At 43.0% G+C, this 22,220-nt stretch overlaps 1 protein-coding gene and 1 pseudogene across 4 annotated transcripts in view; one reads left to right on the top strand and one right to left on the bottom strand.

Moving 5' to 3' along the window:
- Positions 1-9,854: 9,854 nt before the first annotated feature.
- The window catches only part of STX6 (syntaxin 6), a 53,224-nt gene continuing 40,858 nt past the window's right edge, over positions 9,855-22,220 (top strand). For 2 of the 4 annotated variants that reach the window (XR_005361976.1, XM_038542197.1), the window contains exon 1: positions 9,855-10,129. Coding sequence is in view for 3 of the 4 variants with exons in the window: in XM_038542197.1 (XP_038398125.1) it covers positions 10,095-10,129 (35 nt within the window). In the remaining variant the exon portion in view is untranslated. The remainder of the gene's footprint in view (positions 10,130-22,220) is intronic. The other 2 variants (XM_038542198.1, XM_038542196.1) reach the window with 1 other exon arrangement.
- On the bottom strand, positions 15,873-16,242 carry LOC106559020 (annotated as a pseudogene).

The raw sequence follows: 22,220 nt of genomic DNA, 5'->3' as shown, positions 1-22,220 counted from the left end.
GCAGGGAAAAGTATACAGCAGAGGGACACAGCTACTAGCAGAGGCATTAGAGAATGAGGGCAAGGAGAAAGAAGGAAATACTGCAACCTCTCTTTCTTCCCTTCTCTCTGATCTCTCTCCCCTCCATGCCTCCCATTGGGTGAACCTAAACAGATATCAGCCTGCAAGAGCAACTAGGTGATGTGATCTACAGCAGTCAGCTTTCCAGGGCACAAGACAGGACCAAGAAGGACTAGAGTCTAAGGAGTCAAAAAGAGAATAAATAACAAGCACAAAGCTACCTCTCTTGCCCTGTATAGCTGACTGGTTTTATTTCAAACTCAACCAGTGATCAACATGCCAAATATCCACATCCAAAGGTGCTGTGACATTGTGATAAAGCCTGGAACTCTGAGCTCAAGACCTGTGTCTACTTTGGACTCTGTTCATTACATGAGCTGAGTCAACCTCCTTACTCCTCATCTTGAAGTGGCGATATTTTCTTAGCCTACCACAAAGGATTAGTGAGACTCTCACATGCAAGATAATGTGTAGGGTAAATATTATGGTCGTATTACTGGAGAGTTCTTTGGCAACCAAATGTGATATATAAGCTTTGAGCTTCTAGTAATATCACCCATTTCCTCCATCTTCCCTTCCTCTTCCTGTCATTTGTCTCCTCTCCTTACCCCTAGTGTTTCCCATTTCTGACTGTGGTGGGATTTTCTGGATAAATTTCTATAGAAATTTATCCAGAAATGTCTGTCTTGTTCATTGTCGTATCTGCAAAAGTGTTTTGCATATAATACCTCATCAACCAACATTTGTGGAATTAATGCACAGATGATTTGAAAGACCTCTTGACTGTTGAGTTCTGAGTCACCACCTATGGTGGTCACCCAGACTGACTTCTAGACATTGCCTGCAAAACCACTCAGGAGTACCAGCTCCTTGCTGAGTGAGCAGTTGCTTAAGACAGAGAAGCCTGGTGCTTCCAGCCCATGGGCCTTCTTATGTATTTAGGGCAACAGAAGGCATTTGCTTTCCTAGGGACATGGATCCCCTGAAAAAAATTTAAAAATCCTCCTACTCAGTTGATACCTCTTTACACCCAGTAAACAAGTCCAGAACCATGGTTTTCTCTTTCTGGTATCTTCTGTGACAGATAGGGCTTATGGTGAGAACTAAGAAACAGAAATTAACCCAGACAATGGATCTGCTTCACAATTCAGTGACTCTGAAACTCTGACCACATCCCCATCTCCCTGAGATTCACTAAGCTAGTAAAGAGAAACAAAAGGAAAGGAAAGGAGATGAGCAAAAAAGACAGGTAGCAATGTTCAGAAAGAAAGTGAGGAAGTTACCAGGAGGATCTTTCCAGAGTGGCTTCTACCCCTCAGAAAGTGAGTGACATCAAAAGTCTATACACATGAGCCAGAAACAGTCTAGCTGGCCATCACTCCTGCAAGTCCTGGATTTAATAAACATACTTTCCCCCTCCTTGGTTTCATCATTTCACCACAGGTGTTAGGAAGACAAGCTGTCCCCTCCCAGGCTACCTCAGCTTTTGGGTTCAGAGCAAAGAGAAGTTGTGATACTCACAGGCTGTGCTTCACTGTTAATATAATGATGAGAGGTAATGAGAGAACCATCAGCCCCTCTGAAGTCCTTCTCTTTCGGAATCTTGGAATTGAAACACTGCCAGGTCCCCGTGGATTTTTCTAGAACCTTTACTCCATCAGCTCTTGCTCTTCAGTGACTTAACAACTGAGCAACACCCAAGGCCCTCTCCTAATAAAAATAGGGATAAATACTTTGTGTCATCAGTGGCTAGATAGAATAGAGAGACAAAATGGCTGTGCTGAGCGCCTTCCAAGGTGACTTCTAACCCTTCTCACACACTGCTGGCTCCTTTTAGTGTGCCTGTCTTGACTCTATTCCCAAGTTTTAAATATTTATGGAGCACAGCTATGTGCAAGGCACAGAAAGACTAACAATACCTGGTCCCTTAAGGAACTCAAAAGAAAAGAAGTCTTTGGATCTTCCCTGGAGCTTAGATTTTACCCAGGGTCAACAGAGAAGATTCACACAAAGCTTCTAGGAATTGGAACTCCCTGCTCTGCCTTCTTACAATCTTAGACCCCTTTTGTCTGATACAGTATGCTGGGTTATTTTTAGCTTAGGTCTATTTCCCTTGCTACTCTAGCACCCAGCACAATGAGCTCAAAAAATGCTTGTTGAATAAAGGAGGGCAAGAAAAAGTCCTAGAAAAAGATTCTGAGGGGCAGCCACTTAGCTTGCTTGATTAGCAATGCCCAGGATCAATCATGGCTATATCATCATCAGGAGAGCCTGGTACATTGGGAAACAGCAGCTTCAGCTTGTCCAGGGAGCTGGGGGACAGGCCCAGATGGGAAAGAGGAAGTAGAGGAGAATGAGGGAGATAGATGAGTGGAGGCAGGCTGGCTTGCACTGGGGCTCAGGGACCTGGGTCTGCATCCCAGCTGCTTGACTTTGGGCAGAATCCCAAATTGCACCAAGGCTCAGTATCTTCAACTTTAAAAGCAAATCCTGGCATATATTGCACAAGGTTGTTGAAGTATCAGAGAAGTTCTGTTTACTATGCATTTGGTAGGCAGCAGAACTATAAACATCAGTTTCCTTTTGTTGTAGGTTAAATAATGTCCCCACCCCATCACCCTAAAGATGGCCATATCCTAATCTCCAGAACCTGTGAAAATGTTACCTTACATGAGATTTAGCAGGTATGATTAAATCAAGAATCTTGAGATAGAAGATTATCCTAGATTATCCGGTGGCCCCACTGTAATGACAAGGGTAATGAAAAGGTCCTTGTAAAAGGAAGGCAAAGGGGTCAGATTCAGAGAAGATGTGACAACGGAAGCAAAGTTGAAGGGATGCCATTGTTGAAAGGGAACCTAAACCAAGAAACACAGACAGCCTCTAGAACTGGAAAGAGAAGGAACAGATTCTCCTCGAAGGCCCCAAGAAGGAATGCAACCCTCTCAACACTTCGATTTTAGCTCATGAGACCCACTTTCAAACTTCTGACCTCCAAAACTGTAAAAGAATACCTTTCTGCTGTTTTAGGTCACTAAGTTTATGGTCCTTTGTTATAGCAGCAACAGGAAACTATTTGTCTTTTATTTCCCTAAAGAAAAAAGGAGCCAAATAAAAAAAACCTAATATCTGGCAACCTTTCAGCCCCTCCTAGCACTTTCTCATCTCAGATCTTTATGTTTCTTCCCTTCCTTCTTCCTTCTCTCCTTTGTTCTTCCCTCCATTCTTCATCTAACAATGCATTTTAAAAACTGGAGCAGCTTTAGTAGTCCTTAAACTCTTAAATAAATAGATCTGATGACAATCAAGATCCTGAAGGACAAATGAAGCCTGACCCACCCACTAAGCTGGGAATCACTGGGGTAGGGACGAGTCCTGTGAATTCTCCTTGGGAAGAACAAGCCTTCCCTCTGAGTATTTGTCTATCCTTAAATCTCAGGCTGCACTTTTCAGTGTCCTGTGCTTATCTTGTTCACTATGGATCCCTTTAATTGTGTCTTGGCTTTGCGCGCACGTGTGTGTGTGTGTGTGTGTGTCATGGTTTTTTAATACCTACGTATCATAAGGCCCATCTGAAGACTGATCCAATGGGACAGGTCATCCTCAAAAACCAAAAGATAAATTATTAAGTTAGCAGCAGGGGCTTGCTTGTTAAACAATGCTGTTTTCCATATAATGTAGTTTATCACAATTAATAGTTTCCTCTCAGCTATTTTAAAAAATTCAATAGGCGTGCATGTGCTCAAGCATATGAGTGCTTGTGTGTGTGTGTGTGTGTGTGTGTGTGTGCGCGCGCACAGGGGTATGTGTGTGAAGTCTGATCTGAGCCATTTTCTGTGCTTAGGTGAAATCAATTTGCTAATTTTTGAGCAAGACTAGCCCTTGTACAAATGGGCAGTAGAATCCTGTAGCAAAGAACACGGGTTTAGGAGTCAGACAAATTTGTTTTCAAATGGGGCTCTGCTACTTGTACCAAAGAGACTTCAGGCAAATTATCAACCTCTCTAAGCCTCAGATTTCTCATGTGGAAAATGAGGATAATAACAGAATCCTCCTAATAGAGTTGTTGTGAGGATTCAATGAGATCCTCAGTGGTGGAACCAAGAGATGACCCGTTACCTGTTGGGACTTTCAGGCACTATTATCACACAAACAATCACTGTCCACGCTCTTGAGCCATCCCTGATAAACTTGTAGTTTAAGAAAAGACAGTGGATCTATCTTGTAACCTCAGTTCAAGTCTCCTAGCCCCGCCAAATAAGTTCTAAAACCTTCCCTATGCAGAAATTCTGCAGCCACTTCTGAAGATTATGCATGGATATCACTTAGCACAATGTCTGGTACGTAGTAAGTAAATGTTAGCAATCATTGTTCCTATGTTTGTGATTCTCTCATTTACTAGGAGAGAATCCCTGTGCGCTGACAATTTCATAGAAAATGGTAAAAGTCAACCTGCCCTCCTACAATGGGTCACATTCACTGTTTGTCAAGGGGGTCATTGAATCCAATAACGTATTTTAACTTCTAATACTTACCAATATCCATTCATTCATGCATGCCTAAGTTGCCTTATTCTAGAAAGGATTTAAGACTGCTAACTTCTGATGTAGTTTTTGCATATGTGGTCACTTGGGTTTCTCACTTCTCTTTTTTTATTTTTTATTTTTTTACTTTTTGTATTTCTGATTATCTGAGTAAAAATTGCCAAGCTTTTAATACATTTCCTTTTTTGTACATATAAAAATTTTCTATGTATAAAAATGTTTGTATATATGTATAAATGTGTATATATGTATAAATGTGTACAAAAAATGAACAGTGTATGTAAAAATGTATATCATATATATAATTTCATGTCTTGCTATATTCCATACCTAACATTACACACTTTTAAACATTTCTAATAACCACCAAATGTATATTCCAAAAATTCTTAATCATTTGGGTGTTTGAGTGACTCAGTCAATTAAGTGTCAGACTCTTGATTTCAGCTCAGATCTTGATCTCAGGGTCATGAATTCAAGCCCCACATTGGGCTCCACACTGGGCATGGAGCCTACTTAAAAAACAAAATTCTTCATCACTTTTTAGTGTTGGGATGTATAAGTTACCTAGAATTCCTCCTTATTTATTTTCAACCAGTGTGTAGAGGGTAAGAGTAGGAGATGTTGGTAACATCTAACAAGAAGAAAGAAAACATAATCACTGTGTGGCTATTTCCTGTGGTTGGGATTGGGTAACACAGCCAGCCATAGCTGGATCAATGGAAACCAGCATAAGTGAAAGTTTCCTGGAGCATTCTAGAACATACATATGCATATCAGGGTTTTTAAAAGATTGGGAAAATGATGAAGAGTGTAATACCTGATGTGTATGTAACATTTTTCTCCCTTACTCTGTGCTGTTTCAAAAAGGAATTTAGGATTAACTCTACAACAAAAAACAACCCAATTAAAAACTGAGCAAAAGGGATGTCTGGGTGGCTCAGTGGTTGAGCGTCTGCCTTCTGCTCAGGGTGTGATCCTGGGGTCCCAGGATTGAGTCCCACATCGGGCTCCCCACAGGAAGCCTACTTCTCCCTCTGCCTATGTCTCTGCCTCTCTCTCTTTTTTATGAATAAATAAAATCTTTTTAAAAATAAAAATAAACTGGCAAAGAATTTGAGGGGCACTTGGCTGGCTCAGTCAGTAGAACATGTGACTCTTGATCTTGGGGTTGTGAGTTCGAGCCTCACATTGGGTGTAGAAATTACTTAAAAATAAAATCTTAAAAAAAAAGAATTTGGACATTTCCCAAAGAAGATACACAAATGGCCAATAAGCACACAAAAAGATGCTCAACATCACTAATTATTAGAGAAATGTAAATCAAAACCACAAGATATTGCTTCACACCCGTTAGGATGGATGCTATTAAAAACAAACAAACAAAATAACAAGTGTTGGAAAGGATGTTGAGAAATTGAAACCCTCCCGCACTGTTAGTGGGATTGTAAAATGGTGCAGCCATTGTGGAAAACAGCCTGGTGGTTTCTCAGAAAATTAAAAATAGAATTAACATATGATCCAGCAATTCCACTTCTGGTTATATACCCAAAAGAATTGAAAGCAGGGTCTTGAAATAATATTTGTACCTATGTTCATGCTTCATTATTCACGATAGCCAAAAGGTGGAAGGAACCCAGGTAACCATGGATGGATGAATGGATAAACAAAATATGGTATGTACACACAACTGAATATTATCCAGCCTTAGAAAGGAAGGAAATTCCAATACATGCTACAACATGAATGAACCTTGGGGACCTCATGCTAAGTAAAATAAGCCAATCACAAAAAGACAAACACTGTATGCTTTCAGTTATGGGATTTCTACAGCTGTCAAATTCACAGGCGCAGAAAGTAGAATGGTGGTTGGCAGGGGTTGGGGGAGGGAAGAATAGAGAGTTGTAATTGGAAGAGAGTTTTGTTTTTGCCAAGATGAAAAGAGTTCTGGAAATGGATTGAGCAACAATGTGAACGTACTTACCACTACTGAACTGTATACTTAAAAATGGTTAAGATGGTAAATTATGTGTATTTTACCACAAAGGAAACATTTTTAATTACTTTTAAAAAAAGGGTTTAGGGTGCTTATAGTATTGCGCAGTTTCCAAAATGTTTTCACGTACAACATCCCAGTGGATCCTTAAAACAACCTAGTGAGGGAGCAGGTTGGGTATTTTCATTCCCATTTTAGAGTGGAAGAGATTCCCTTGTAGGAGTGTCATGGAGCCCCCACAGGTTTTAGGGGAAAGGGATGGCTCTGGTCTACCCTACCCCGGAATCCTTAATGATAGGATGTGATGTCATACTTTCTGATCCTCATCCTCATCTGATCCGTGGCCTAGTGGCCTGTGCCTGGGCCCCAGCAGGCTCGCTCCATCACTCACTCTCCTAACTGCAGACTCACTCAGGGACAGGAGGTTCTGCTGGATGCCCCAGGACTGTACAGAGATGGAGCGATAGCCTCTTTTCACAAAGGGACAGAATCTAAGTGTTATAGTTTGATGAGTTCTAACAAAGACATATAACTGTATAAGCCACACTGCTATCAGGATATAGAACATTTCCATCACCTCAGAACATTTCCTTTCCCAGTCAATACTCCCACCGCAAGGCAACTGTTTTGATTTTTTATTCCATGAGAATTTTTACTTTTTTTTTTTTTTTTTTTTGTCAGGGGGATGGGAGGAGGTGGCTTTTTGCAGAGTGTTCTTCCTGAGTGATTGTTTATACCAGGACCTGGGGCCTGTTAAACTTAAAAAGAGAGAGAGAGAGAGAGAGAGAGAAGAAAAGAAAAAAAAGAAGTAGCTTCTTTTGTTCCTCCCTCATTTTAATTATAGCTTCCCTCTCCATGGTGCCTGTCTTTTGCACCAGTCTGAGAGTCCCTTGAAGGCAAGCACGAAACCTATTCATCTCTGTGTCCTCAGGGCCTGGCACATAGTAAGAGCACAATACGTGCCAGGCACTCTTCTAAGCATTTTTCACACATCAATTTATTTAATCCTTGCGATGCTCTATGAGAAAGGTGTTATGATGCAGTCAGTCCATTTCACAGATGAGGACACTGAGAGACTTAACAGCTTGCCCAAGAAACCATAGCCAGAAGCAGCAGAATTGGGATTTGAGCTCAGGCAATCTCGCTCCAAGTAGGGCTCTTAATCGGTATTCTCATCTGCCCCTCAGTTACATGTGTTTGTTGAATGAATGAACAGTGATCCTTTTTCGCCTTCCCACCTCAATATCTCTGTAGCCCAATTAAATGGTTCACTCCCCAAAACTTCTTTTTCCCACATCTGGCCTCACTGCTTCTTCCGGGTCTCGGAGAAGCATGGAGACTTTCACCTCTTTCCTCCCTAGCCTCATTTACTACCTACCTGCTTACTCGTACTCACTAATCTTTGTCTTATACTTTTCCTTAAGCTCTTCTTTCTGGCTTACCTCTTCATTCAGGACATGGAACCCAAAACCACCCCTCAGATGATGGTGAAGGCCCTGATAAGACCTCCCACCAGCCCAGACTGCCTAGACCTTTTGAACTAAACCGTTACTCGTGCCTGCACACATAGACCATAGAGTGACCTCTGAGATGACCTACAACTACCATTACTTCATTATAATACTACAATATCTGCCCAAGGAGGAGCCTAACATACAACACATATAGGCATGTTTCCTTAAGGCACTTGAGCAACCTTACGCCCACCTCTACAAGGCTTCCCCATCTAAATATTCATCCTAACCCTAAACAAAAGGAACCCATTCTACCTCTCGGGAAGTCATTCCCTGTGATCTCCTTATTTGCTGCAAATAATTTTTCAATGTGTGGCTACTCAATATGGTGCAGTTTCTGACTCACCAAGGCACAAACTCACGTTGGTTTGGTTGCACCTTTACAATTGCTGCCCCACTCTTTGGGAGACTAGGGGCTTACATGCATTATTATTTAACCTTCATGATAATCCACAAGCTAAATATTATTATTCTGTTTTCTGGATGAGAAACCAAATAACAAAATCCAGGTTCAAACAGGGTTTGTCTGGCTCTGAGGACTCTTCCATCTCCAAAAGGACTGGTGACCTTGAGAAAGTCACTTAACCTCCAAGAGTCTCAGATTTCTCATTCCTAAAATGAGGATAATAATGGTAATTACCTCATTATGAGAGCAACCGAGATAACAGCACAGTCCCTGACACACAGAAAGTGCTCAGTGATAATTAGCAATTAAAGTTCACAAAGCCTATAGTGTTCATGGATAGCATGAGAACTGGCTAATTGTAAGGACTGAAATGCTATCTGGAAGGGCTCTTGAACCACCGCTGGGAAGAAATTGCCATACCTGGCCTCCTGTTAGTCTCTCAAAGGAGGGCTCTCCAGGGAAGTGCTGTACACTGTATGAAAAAAATCACCTTACTGCTCACTTGGAGAATGCTCATTAGAAAATACATGCATTCTGGTGGAGAGTGCACAGTATCCGTAGCTCTGCCCTGCCTAGAGTGTGTGACCACAGGAAGTCTTGAAACCTCTGAACTTTGGTCATTTACAAATTGGAAATAATGCCTTCTCCCCAGGAATATTGAAATAACGCACATCCAGCCCATTAGGGCATTGAGGAACACATAGTAAGACCTACATAAAGGAGTTGTGCAACATAATCAAGAGTCAGATAAGGTATATGAGCGAGCTTTATGGCAAGGGCGAGATGGAATTAATTATAAATCAGTGAGAGTGACAAAACATGAGAGACAACTCTGGGAAACGAACAAGGGGTAGTGGAAGGCGAGGTGGGGGGGTTGGGGTGATGAGTGACGAGGGGGGCACTTGGCGGGATGAGCACTGGGTGTTATGCTATATGCTGGCAAATTGAACTCCAATAAAAAAAATAAAGTTATACCATAAAAAAATTATAAATCACATGCCATCAAAATAAAGTGTTAAAAGTGCAGGAAAGGTAAAAGGATAGTACGAATCAGGTCCTAGCGCAGAGCTTGAAACCCTAATTGGCCCCCCCAGTAGGGAGCAGGCAGCAGGGCGGGGCGGGGGCGGGGCCATACCGCGGGACCACGCCCACCCGCCTCAAGCCCCGCCTCCAGGGCTGCGTGACGCGCCGCCCAAGCCCCGCCGACGGGGGGCGGGGCTGGCCCTGGTCACGTGAGCGCGGGTGCGGAAGTGGTGCAGCGGGCGGCGTCTGTGGTTGGCCGCGGCCGCGGGTGCCGGGGGCGGGGTCAAGCCGGCCAGACGCGCCGGGAGGAGCCGGGGGAGGAGGCCGGCGCGGGGCCCGGCGTCAGGTTCGGGGATCCGGTGTGCCGGCCGAGCGAGCGCTGGAGCCGCGGCGGTCCGGTGCGCCCCGGCCTGCGCGCGCAGCTGCTCTGGGTTCCCCGGGCCGAGGCGCCGGCGGCTGCGGCAGGCCGGTGGGGTGGGCGGAGGGAGGCTCGGCGGGCGCGGGCGCCCTGTGCGCGGAGCAGGCGCGAGGCAGCCGGGGGCCGGGACGCCATGTCCATGGAGGACCCCTTCTTTGTGGTGAAAGGGTGAGTGTCCCCGAGGGCTCCGCTGGAGGAAGAGGTGGCGGTGCTGCCCGCCTGCACCTCCCCGCGCGTCGCGCTGGAGGGGGAGGGGAGACAAGTGGCGGCTATAGGGACGGCTTAGCTTGCAGGGCCATGACCAAGCGTCCAGAGACGTGCCCTCCCCGTCCTACCTGGACTGTGAAACCCGCCGTGCGCCCCGAGCCAAGCCGCTGGGGCAAGGGGACGCCTTTAGGGCTGTGCGCGGAGATGCAACTTGTTTGGGGTTCGAGGGGATCAGCAGCTCTGCAGGCGGCGGGGGAGACAGTCGTCCCAGCCCTCGCTGGGGTTCTAGTGGAGCACGGGGCCCTACTTCGAAGGAGGGAAAACAGCATCTGGGCAGGAAAAGGGAAATGGCCCTCCTGAGCTTTGTAGTTGGCGTTGCTGGGGGGTGAACTCCCATTGTCCATTGAGTTTGGAGCGCCGGCCCCAGAGCGGTGAGACCACAACACGCCCAGAGGCGTCTGAGCACGTTTGCAGGCTGGGTTGCGGGGGAGCAGGGCTCCGGCAGACAACTCAGTTCAGTGGGGGCGTTTGTACTGAGTAATAGGAGGGGAGGGAAGCAGTCGTTCGAACTCGGCGATGATGTTGGAAGGAAAACAACATGAAATCAGCCAAACTAAACTTTCCTCAGCTTTCTATTAGCAACTGGGATTTTCCCACAGTGCTAAAGGAAGTGAGGGCTTTCTTTTTTAACTCCCTGATTTCATCCAGGCTCTTTGACAGGTTTCCCCCATTTCTTATCCAGCCTTTCAGAACAGGACTGCCTTAACTTATTTTTCCTCCCCCCCCCCTCCCCCGCCCCCTATGAGCTGTCCTGACTCCATCTTTGATTGCTCGGTTGTTTGGAGATACAAACTTTCTTTGCATTCTGTTATCTTTGGAGCCATTAGGCAAATGCAAAAAAGATGGATTCGCATGCTGTTGTAACTTGTCAGCTTTATGTTTTAAATGTCAGTCATGGAAAAAATCCGAGAACTACGAAGATCCCAGGTACTAATAACCACGAAGTGTCCCTTTGCTTGCAACTAGTTGCTGCTACCTTCCTATTTCTGTAGTGGTAAAAGCTGACCAGTTGTGTTTTTTTGAGGCTTTTTCTCAGAAAATTTACATGGTTCTGTAGGTGAAGTCCTTTGTTATCCATGATACAATAAAAAAAAAGCTTCATGACATTTCCCTAAAAGGTTTTTCTCTTCATCCTAAGGTAGATGGGGAAATGCAGAGTCATAGATTGATCAGTAATATGTGGCTCTCTACCTCGAAAATGTGTTGTTAGATTAGTTTAAGGGGTTAGTTTTTGAATGTTAAAGCCGTGTGTCTTTCCCTTGAATGAAAGTTCTTAATGCTTAGGTTGCAAAGATTACCTCTGGCAGTGGAAGCCAGGGATAATCAGAAATTTTTCGTTTGTTTGATTTTTAGTGAAATCTCTGAAAATGCTAAGCTCTGCCATCTTGGTCTTTTTTTCCTGGTGGTATCCAGTTGAGTCTCTCAGTGCTCGCTCACTGATCAGATATCACTGCTGTATTAGAACATTGGCCCGGATTCTTGGTTGACTTTTGTATCCTTTTGGCTCATGTCCTTAAGGTGTCTGAAGGAAGGGATTCACAATACCTTCTGCTGTAAAAGGTAAAGTTAGCCACATGGGTGTGTCCAGACTGTGATAGAATATCTGGGGGACTGTGTACCTCTGTTTATTAAAAGTATTGAAAATGCATCGCAGAATGTGGAAAGATTAAATGCTTAAATTGTGGCCCTTTGCCCAGAAGCTGATGGTTCTGAGAAGCAACTTACCCCCCAAATTAAGTAGAAATGACAGGTGATAAATTAAGCACTGAAGCGAATCTTACAGGTTAAGTGCCCCGGAAGTTCTGAGAAAAGCAACTCATTAGAAATGGTTAGGATTGGAAAAGCTTTTAGAAGGAGTAATAGGTCTTGAATTAGGTTTTGAAGATAGGTAGAATTGAGATAACTCAGGCCTGTGTCTCATCTGGACTCTTATTAAAAAGAGTCTCTTAATTGGTCTGCCTACTTCTAGTCATCTGCCCTTGATTATATTGGGTTAGTGCTGTCTAAAATATAATATGGGCCATATATGTCATTTTATATTCCCTAGTAGCCAGGTTAAAAAGTAAAAAGAGAGGCACTTGGATGGCCTAGTCGGTGGAGCATGCTACTCGATCTCGGAGGCATGAGTTCAAGCCCCACATTGGGCATAGCGCTCACTTAAAAAAAGTAAAAAGAAACTGGTGAAATTAATTTTAATGTCATCTTTAATGTAGTCAAAATATCTCAGCATGTGGTTAATATAAAGATTATAACGGGATATTTTACTCTTTTGTACTAAGTTTTCTAATTTGGAGTGTATTTTACACATATAGCCCATCTCAATTTGGACACTGAATTTTTCATCAGAAATATTTGTTCTATATTTAGAGTTCGTTAAATTTATAGAGTTGAAAATGTAGATTCACATACCCAAACATTCCAAACGTACTTGAAAATTTTCCAGTTACTGAAATGCTTATCAGTTTTTAAGTTGAAATTAATTGAAATTTAAAAGGTAGTTCCTTGGTCACACCAGTGCACTGCAGGCGTTCAGTCATCACATGTGAGGCCCACATTGGGCAGCAGAGGTATAGCTCTTGGGCAGGGGCTCCCTACTTAACATTAGTTAGTGGCTGGCTGTTGCATACAGAATAAAGTCCAAGCACTTCTTGACCACCACGATCCAGCCTTCCAGACCTCCACCCACTCTGCCTACCCACAGCTCAGAGTTCCAGCAAGGTCAGACTGAGTGATTGTGACCACAGTACTGGGTGCTCTTACTCCACATACACTCACTTTGCCTGGTTCACCCACTAAGTTTTGAAGATTCAGTGTAAGCATCTGCCCAGCCTCCAGGAAGTGCTTCCCCTTGGCACTTGTAACACGTTTTTGCACCTCTTCCTCTGGCTGTCTTTCATTATTATATTAGACTCTGAGCTCTGAGGGTTGGGACTGTTTATTTTTCCTGTATTTCCAGCCCAACACCTTGAATATGCAGCATAAATGTTAAATAAATACTCGTGGTGGTGGTGGTGGTGCTGGTGGTTAAGGAGTAGTGATTCATGGGTGGGCACATTGCCAGCAAATGCCCTGAGATGAGCATTGTGTATTAGAAATTATCAAGGAGAGCATCCCAGGTGGTGTAGGAAGTTTATTTAGGGGAAGTAATAATAATAGCTAACATTTAAAGGACGCAACTCTGATGCAGGCATTTTGTGCTAAGTAAGCAGTTTATAAAAATTTTCACTTGATGGGAACAGCTCTGCAATGTGGATACTAGCCACATTTTAGAGATGAGGAACTGAGGGAGCACAGAGGGGTTAAGTTATTGGCCTGGGGTCACACAGCTAATAAGTGGTAGACCCAGGATTCCAATTTGAACTGCCTGATTCTACTCACACGGTTAATACTTCATAGTACAGGTAGAAGAGGGTATAAGGTAGAAGCCATTGGAGATTTTTAAATCTGGGAAAAGGCATGAAATTGGGAGTTTTAGGAATATTGATTTGGTAGTACTGTTGGATGCATCAGTATGAGGGAAAGATTTAAAGGGGGACCAGTTAGCTGTTTTCGTCTGGATCTGCAATTCTTAATGCCTCAATGTTTGAGACTAGTTTTGTGAGGTTTTGACACTATCGATGTCCTGTTCAGAGCAGAGGAGAACACCACCACATGGGACAGCTAAGCTCTTAGGGCACATGTGGCCCTCACCTGGTGTAGACATTCACAGTGGTATTTACACCAGAACTCAGGTCCCTGAAACTCCAGGTGCTACTGAATCACCTCTGGCCTGCCCTTAACTTGTAGCCTCTCTGGTAGATCCTCTCCATGTGTTCTCACTGGGTGAGCTTGATTATTCCCATTGTGTCCGGTACTCCCTGTCTATCTCTGCACATCCAGGTCGCTCTGGCCCTGCTCTCTCACCTCCCTACGAATGCTGGACCAGACCTTCCTTCTCTCAGCTGTCCACTCCTGACTCCGCATTCTCATTCAGTCCCGTGTCCACTTACTTGGTCATCCTATCCTATCAGTGCCATCCCTCGGATATTTCTGGAATCTTCTCTCCCTCTCTAGTTATGGTTCTGCTATCCTAGTTCATGTCCTTGTTCTCTCCCACCTTGATTCCTATAAGCAACTTCTTCAGCAGGCCTTGCATTGCTACCAGATGTGTCCACAGAGACATGATCAGGTCATTTCTCTATTCAGCATCCTTTATTCTAAATACTTACTGAGTGTCTGGTTTTGTTTGCTGGGAGCTAAGGGTACAGCAGTGAACAGACAACATCCCATCCTTATGGAGCTTACATTCTAGGGACAGGAAACAAATACATGCATGATATGTCAGGTGGTGATCAGTTCTGTAAGAATAAAGGTGGGTAATAAGAAATGAAAAGTGGGTTCTGGATGTAATTTTTCTTTTTATCTGACTTTTTATCAGGAGGCAGTGGAGTTTGGTGAAACAACTGATTTTTGGTAATCGGGCTGACCCAACATTGGCATCTCACTTTTCAATTACTTGGTGTAACTTTTGTCAGTTCTCCTGTTTGAACCTATTTGTACAAAATGGCTTAGCAATATACAAAATTGACTTAACGATACCGTTTTATTGGTCATAAGGATTAAATGACTTAATGCGTGTAAATTGCCTAGCAGTTGGGGCATATATTAAAATAAACATTTTCCTTTGAATGTCTTTTGTTTGTTTACATCCAGATAAACTGCCCTTTCTGAGAGGAAAGACCATTTTTGAGTAACATTTAAACATTTAAAATAATGTCAAACTAATATATGCTTATTTTAGAAACTCTAGGAAACAAAAATAAAAAAAGAATAAAAATGTGTTGAAATGCAACCATCCAGAAATAATTTGTTAAAATTTTGATGTATTTTTGTTTTCTTTCTTTCTTTCTTTCTTTCTTTCTTTCTTTCTTTCTTTCTTTCTTTCTTTCTTTCTTTCTTTTCTAGATTTTATTTATTTGTTATTGAGAGACACACAGAGAGAGAGACAGAGACATAGAGGGAGAAGCAGGCTCCATGCAGGAAGCTTGATGTGGGACTCGATCCCGGAACTCCGGGATCACACCCTGAGCCAAAGGTGGATGCTCAACCACTTGGCCACCCAGGCGTCCCTAATCTTTTTCTTTCTATTAATAGTTTTAGGTTATACTTTTCATTAGTTTTTGATCTCTTACTATATATCAGGCACTGTGCTAAGAACCTAATTATCTTTTTTTTTTTTTAAGATTTTATTTATTTATTCATGAAAAGCACACAGAGAGAGAGAGGCCGAGACACAGGCAGAGGGAGAAGCAGGCTCCATGCAGGGAGCCTGATGTGGGACTCGATTCTGGGTCTCCAGGATCACACCCCAGGCTGAAGGTGGCACTAAACCTCTGAGCCACTGGGGCTGCCCCCTAATTATCTTTTTAATCCTTATGAAGTAAGTACTAGTACTACTATCATTTTCCAAATGAAGAAAAAGAAACCGTAAAAACAACAACAACAAAACTTCAGGCTTATAAGCTTATAAGTGGAAAAGCCAGGATTTATATTTGTGTGTATTATTATTGAATAATTATTTTAGAAATTTGGTATAATCTTTTTATCTGTTTTTTTTCCATTGAGGCATTTTATTTGCATGTATGTATTACATCCCTAGATAAAGCTATCCCAGGATTTTCCTTCCTGTGTGTTTTTGTCTTGCTTCTTGATGGTCCATGATATCCGCTGAGGTTGTCAGTACAATGAAACCAAACTGGTAGGATGGGAACAAATTATTCTGCCATTTTTCTAGATCTTTGAGTTGTACATCACATCTAGGGCTGATCACACCTGTTTAACCTGCCTATGAGGTTCACAATAATTTTCCCAGCTCTGTGATCGTCAGTGATTTCAAATTTGCCAATGTAACCATGCTTCATCATCACAGTTAGGAACCAGACAATGACTTTGGAGCATGGCCTAATAAGAACCTGGCGTTTGCCTCTCTTTTCAGCATCGTTAATGCTCTTCAGAGCATCTGCTATGACATTCATGTGCACATTATGGCAGCACAGAAAAATGGCGGAAAGAGGATGGGAGGGCCATCTGTATTTTTCTATATCCTTAAAATGTCTTCAGTGGAGTGGGCTTTTAATGACCTCATTGTATTTTGTCATATAATTGTAATATAAATTACAGCCTAGGACGACAGTTATGATGTTTCTAATTTTTCACAATTACAAGTATAGTGGCAAGGAGAATGAATGCCTGACAGGTCTTTATTGCTGCTTCTGTTTATTTCCATAGCCTGCATCCCTGTAGCAGAATTCCTAATATGGAGCATAAGCACATTTTCAAAGCTTCTGAGGCGTATTACCAGATTGCCCTCCAGAATACACTGCTATCTCCACTCTCTCCCCCACCCCATCCATTTCCCCTGATCTCTTAATAATACTGGGCTCATTTTAAGTAATCTTTACTAATATGTGAGGTGAAAAAAATACCATATTTGAATTCTGTTATTTCCATCTTTGTCTTTAGTAGGGACTCATGCAGTGCTTGTTTGATGAGTGAATCCATTTTGAGTTTTGGGTTCTGTATTTTTCCCTCTCTTGTTGGCAGCCTTTTAGAATTTGCAACTTCTAATCGAACCGGCCAAGAAAACCACAAAATGAAGCATTGGGATATTAGGGTCTGTTGGTACCCAGTGAGCCTCTCCTGTAGGTAAAAGGCATGAATGTTGTGGCTTTTTAATATTTTGTTGTTTTGGAGGCTTTGTATGCCTGAATAAGGATAATTTCCAGGTTCTTGGCTGTGGATCAATGTTGAAATAATGGCATAAGTAAGCAGATGAGCAATATGGTATATATTATGTTGTATTCTCTAACCAATACTTGTCCATATGTGCAGCCTTTTTAACTCTAGATTATGAGTTCCTTGAAGGCAGGCAGCGTGCATTGTATTCACAATGTTGAGAAAACTGTTTATTGGTATAATCAGTGAAAAAGAAGTCTCTTGTTTGCAAGGTAATTTTAGTCTAATAAAATTGAATGTAAGTCAAATCTCACATTCTACTTTTTAAAATCAGAATCAGATGTTTCACGATAAGAACTTTGCAAACATGTGTTACAAATTTATGGCATGTCTAATACTGTATTTGGCTGACATTGTAGTCTCGTGGGACAAGACTATGCAGATACACAGAGTGTAGGTGAAAGACAATATGCATCGTGTGTAAGATTTTAGAGTTGAGATGTTGGAGACTGAAGTAGGGAAAGACCCCTGTGGGAATGTTGGTCAAGGACATTTTAGTGAAGCAAGTATAGGGGCTCATTCTAGCCCTTAGAAGAAATGTCTGCTGTTCATTTGCAGATATGTAGGGACTCTTGGATGGGGAAGCAGCAAGCAGAAGTCTAGAGCCAGGAACCAGAAAAGGGAGGACAGGCAGGAGACCTGCCAACTGACACAGATTTTGTTTTCGTGAGAAATCAGGTTGAATATTAAAGTCGGCCAGTTTGCAGGGGTGAGGGGGCGAGAGAACTTACCCGGTTGAGTTTAAATGTACTCTGTTTCCTATTGTAAGTTCTTAATCAGGAGGCAGTTTTAACTAGCAGTTACTGTTTACTCACCTGTGGGCAAGCAACTGTTAAGGGCTCAAACCGTGATCTTCTAATTCCACAAAGGAGGTAGATTTGTCTGGAGGCTTAGCAAAGATGGGATTGGATAGGTCTTGGTACTGGAAGGCACTTCATAGTCAGGGTCAGAAGCATTTGAGGCAAACAGCCAAGATGTCTGAGCCCCAGTTCTCCTGCTTGTTCAATGAGTGCAGAACTAGATGTTTTGAAAGTTCCTTCCATATCTAAAGTCCAGTGATTGGGCTTAGGTGAGAAGTTTAAGAGGAAGAGTGTCTAGACAAGTTTCAAATCTTGGAAAATAGAGGCACTATTGACTGACAACAGGAAGCTAGAGAAGGAAGCATTTTTTTTTTTCTATTTTATCTTTTTTGTTTGAATACTTGCTTTTTTTGTGTGTTATGGTTTGATTTAGTTTTTTTGGTTTTGTTTTTTGTTTTTTCTGTAGGCAGGATAGGATCAGTTTGGTTTTAGGCAAATGGAATGTCTTCTAGGCAACTGAAAATATAGGAGTTAATCCTGTGTGAGTGGCTAGGGTTGATAAAGCAGTTGGGAAATCTTCAGCTGAAAGGGATCTTTTGAACCTGAGTATTGATATGCACCTAGTAGCTATAAAAAGTGCTGAGAAACAGGAGGACCAAGCAGAGGAAGAAGAAAGAGAAAACTGGTAGAAACCAGAAGAACACAATGACACAAAAACAAAGGAAGTGAGAATTTCAAGCAAACAGATACAAAGGCTGTAGTGGCAAGTACATTGAAAGTGAGCATGAGTTCAAGCTCATCGTGACTTTGACCTACCATGCCATCGGTAGTAGAAGTCCTATCCCAGGGGAGTTGTGGAAGCAGCCGCAAATTGAGGTCAAAATTGTATGCAACTGTAGATAACTAAGTAGAGACAGTTTTTACCCCACAAGAGTAATTGCAAAAGGTGTCACAGTGCAGTTGAGTTTGGAAATGACAGTGAGGTCAAGTGAAAGTGTGTGTGTTTCCCCTTAAATACAAAAGATGTGAGTATGGAAATCAAGAAGTCAAGAGCTCCTCCCTTACCTAGCATGAGAGATTGGTAGTGGAGTGAGGTTGGTAGGATATGGGGCCAGTGCAGCGGGAGGGGTGGTGGCGGGGGATATGGTTGCAGAGGCTCACACAGCCTGGGTTTTCCAGGATTCATTCCTAGAATGGAAACCATCTGCCTTTCCTAGCCTCTTAGTATATTGATGAAATAGGAACCTCTCTGTAAAGAGTCATGCAGAATGAGCACTGCCCCAGATACTGATATTGTGGCAGATTGTATTTTTCCAAAGGTGACCACCCCAGTATATATCCTGCCCCATTTGCTTTTCTTAAGTTGTGAAACTGGCATTCTTCTATCAAGCTGCAATCCTAGTCCCTTTCCCTGGAACCCGGGTAGACCTTTGTAACTGCCTCACCTGACAGAATGAAGCGGAAATACCACTGCTTGACCCAAAGCTCAAATCCTAGAAGAGAGGCAGTACAGCGTCGACCTGCATCTTTCTGACTCAGGACACAAGGCTGGGTGTCCAGAGCGAACATGTAAGAAGTCCAGCTATCCCAAAGTGACTGTGCTAGGGAGAGCACGTCAAGAGACATAGACACAGAAGATACTACCAAGGAGCCTATGTTCTTGCAGCCACACTGTGCAGCAGGGACCAGGCATCTCTTCTATATTTGGCATGATTTCCTGACCCACAGAATCCGTGAGCATAATAAATGTTTGTTTTACACCACTGCATTTTGGGGTGCTCGTTATACAACCACGGTAACTGGAACAGATGCCAATTCAGTCTTATCAGCAAGATCAAAGAAGAAAGAAATCAGAAGGCTGATGGGGGTTGCAGCTACAGTTATCTGGCAACTTGTTGGCATAACCAAATGCAGATTCTGTGAAACCAAATCTCCCTAATGGCTGAGATACTCCTTTCTCCAACTTTATTGAGAAACTTGGTGAGATCTAGATAAGAAAACTGATTTTTGTGGATATCTAGATGTAATGCCCTCAGCCCTTGAGGTTGGTTGGGATGTTGGGCTCTTCTCCATGGTGGAACAGACTAGAATGTTGTCTGCAAGAGACTTGGCTAGCAATGACAGGGTTAGTGTTTGGCTTGCTTCCGAAACAAACTAGGTTAGTCCTGACAGTGTCAACTTTTTATTTATAATGAGTGGAAGAATCTGATGCTTTAATGACTTCATTTTTGCCCAAATGATACATTCTTCAAAGATGTGGACTATGTTTTCACTTTTGACAGTTGGTTTTGACAGTTCCCTGGGCATTGAGGCAGGCTACAGTGAAGGACCTTCATTCTGGTGTTCATGGAGTTTAATCCGTGAGGATATAACAGCTCCCTTGATTTTGATCAACCATTTGGTGGACAGCAAGGCAGAAGAGCTTCAGCTCTAGCATTTTCTAACACTATGACACTAGTTGCCCATGAACTGTGTAAGACAGAACTGACTTTGGAAACATCTGCAACAGATGGGCAGCAGAAAATCTGTTTGACTATTGTGGGGACCTTTTCTGGGTTAGGAGCTAAACCCATACTTCCTAGGAAAGTAATTAGCAAGTTTTTGGTGGAATGGGGCCAGACAGGATTCAGAGCTGTTGGTGAGCTGCTCATTATTAACCATGGAGTTTGCTAAGCTAAAGAGCTCCAAAAATTCAAGGTATACCTGGCCCATCATGGAAAGTTCTGGGTGTAAGACTTAAGTCATCCCCTTCACATAGTTGAAAGAAAAATCTCAAATAGGTAAACCAGACTTCACCGAGAAAGAAAGCCGTGTTTTGTGATTTTGACCTTTCTGCAGACTATAGACAAAAGTGGATCTCTGTTGCCTAAGGAGTCAGCAGCTGTAGCCATCTGGTCCGGGTGCTGTGCTCCTCACGGGGTGCTGTGCTCACATGGGCCATGTGTGTGGGGAGTGCCTAACTAGCCACTTTTTTTTTTTTTTTTTTTTTTTTAACTAGCCACTTTTTAAAGTAGCTACTCCTTTGCCCTTCCTGAGAAAGCAGTCTGAAGAAAACTCAGTGGGCTCTTCTTCCCTTTGTTAAAACCCTCACAAGAGGCGTCTGGGTGGCTCAGTGGCTGTGCATCTGCCTTTGGCTCAGGTCGTGATCCCAGGGTCCTGGGATCGAGTTCCGAATCAGGCTCCCTGTCTCCCTCTACCTATGTTTCTGCCTCTCTCTTGTGTGTCTCTCATAAATAAATAAATAACATCCTCACAAATCTGAAACATGATACTGTTATATACTCCTCTTCTTTTTTATTTTTTTAAGATTTTATTTATTCAGAGAGACAGAGAGAGAGGCAGAGACACAGGCAGATGGAGAAGCAGGCATCATACAGAGAGCCTGACATGGGACCCGATCCAGGGTCTCCAGGATCACTCCCTGGGCTGCAGGTGGCACTAAACCGCTGCACCACCTGGGCTGCCCCATACTCCTCTTTTTATTGTTGCTTTCCTCTGTCCTGTTAATTGATCTATCTGGAATGCCTAATGATTGCAGATACTTAGTTTCAGATATTTACAAATGCTTCCTAATTGAGGAAGTTGTATCACTAGAGTTTCACACATTATTAGTTGTGTCTTGTGGCTCTTGAAAGTGATCAGAAATCCCAGGTTCTCACAGTGAGATACCACCTCACACCAGTGAGAATGGTGAAAATGAACAAGACAGGAAACAACAAATGTTGGAAAGGATGTGGAGAAAGGGGAACCCTCTTGCACTGTTGGTGGCAATGTGAACTGGTGCAGCCACTCTGGAAAACTGTGTGGAGGTTCCTCAAAGAGCTAATAATAGAACTGCCCTACGACCCAGCAATTGCACTGCTGAGGATTTACCCCGACGATACAGATGCAGTGAAATGCTGGGACACCTGCACCCCGATGTTTATAGCAGCAATGTCCACAGTAGCCAAACTGTGGAAGGAGCCTCGGTGTCCATCAAAAGATGAATGGATAAAGAAGTTGTGGTCTATATATGCAATGGAATATTACTCAGCCATTAGGAATGATGAATACCCACCATTTGCTTCGACCTGGATAGAACTGGAGGGTATTTAATGCTGAGTGAAGTAAGTCAGTCGGAGAAAGACACACATTATATGGTCTCATTCATTTGGGGAATATAAAAAATAGTGAAAGGGAATAAAGGGGAAATGAGAGAAAATGAGTGGGGAAATATCAGTGAGGGTGACAGATCATGGGAGACTCCTCTAACTCTGGGAAACGAACAAGGGGTGGTGGAAAGGGAGGTGGTTGGGGGGATGGGGTGACTGGACAGGCACTGAGGGGGCCACTTGGTGGGATGAGCACTGGGTGGCATGCTATATGTTGGCATGTCAAACTCCAATAAAAATATACAAAAAAAAATCCCAGGTTCTCGA

This window comes from Canis lupus, chromosome 7 (assembly GCF_011100685.1).
Source record: "Canis lupus familiaris isolate Mischka breed German Shepherd chromosome 7, alternate assembly UU_Cfam_GSD_1.0, whole genome shotgun sequence".
Classification (NCBI taxonomy): domain Eukaryota; kingdom Metazoa; phylum Chordata; class Mammalia; order Carnivora; family Canidae; genus Canis; species Canis lupus.
This window is presented reverse-complemented; position numbering and strand designations above follow the sequence as displayed.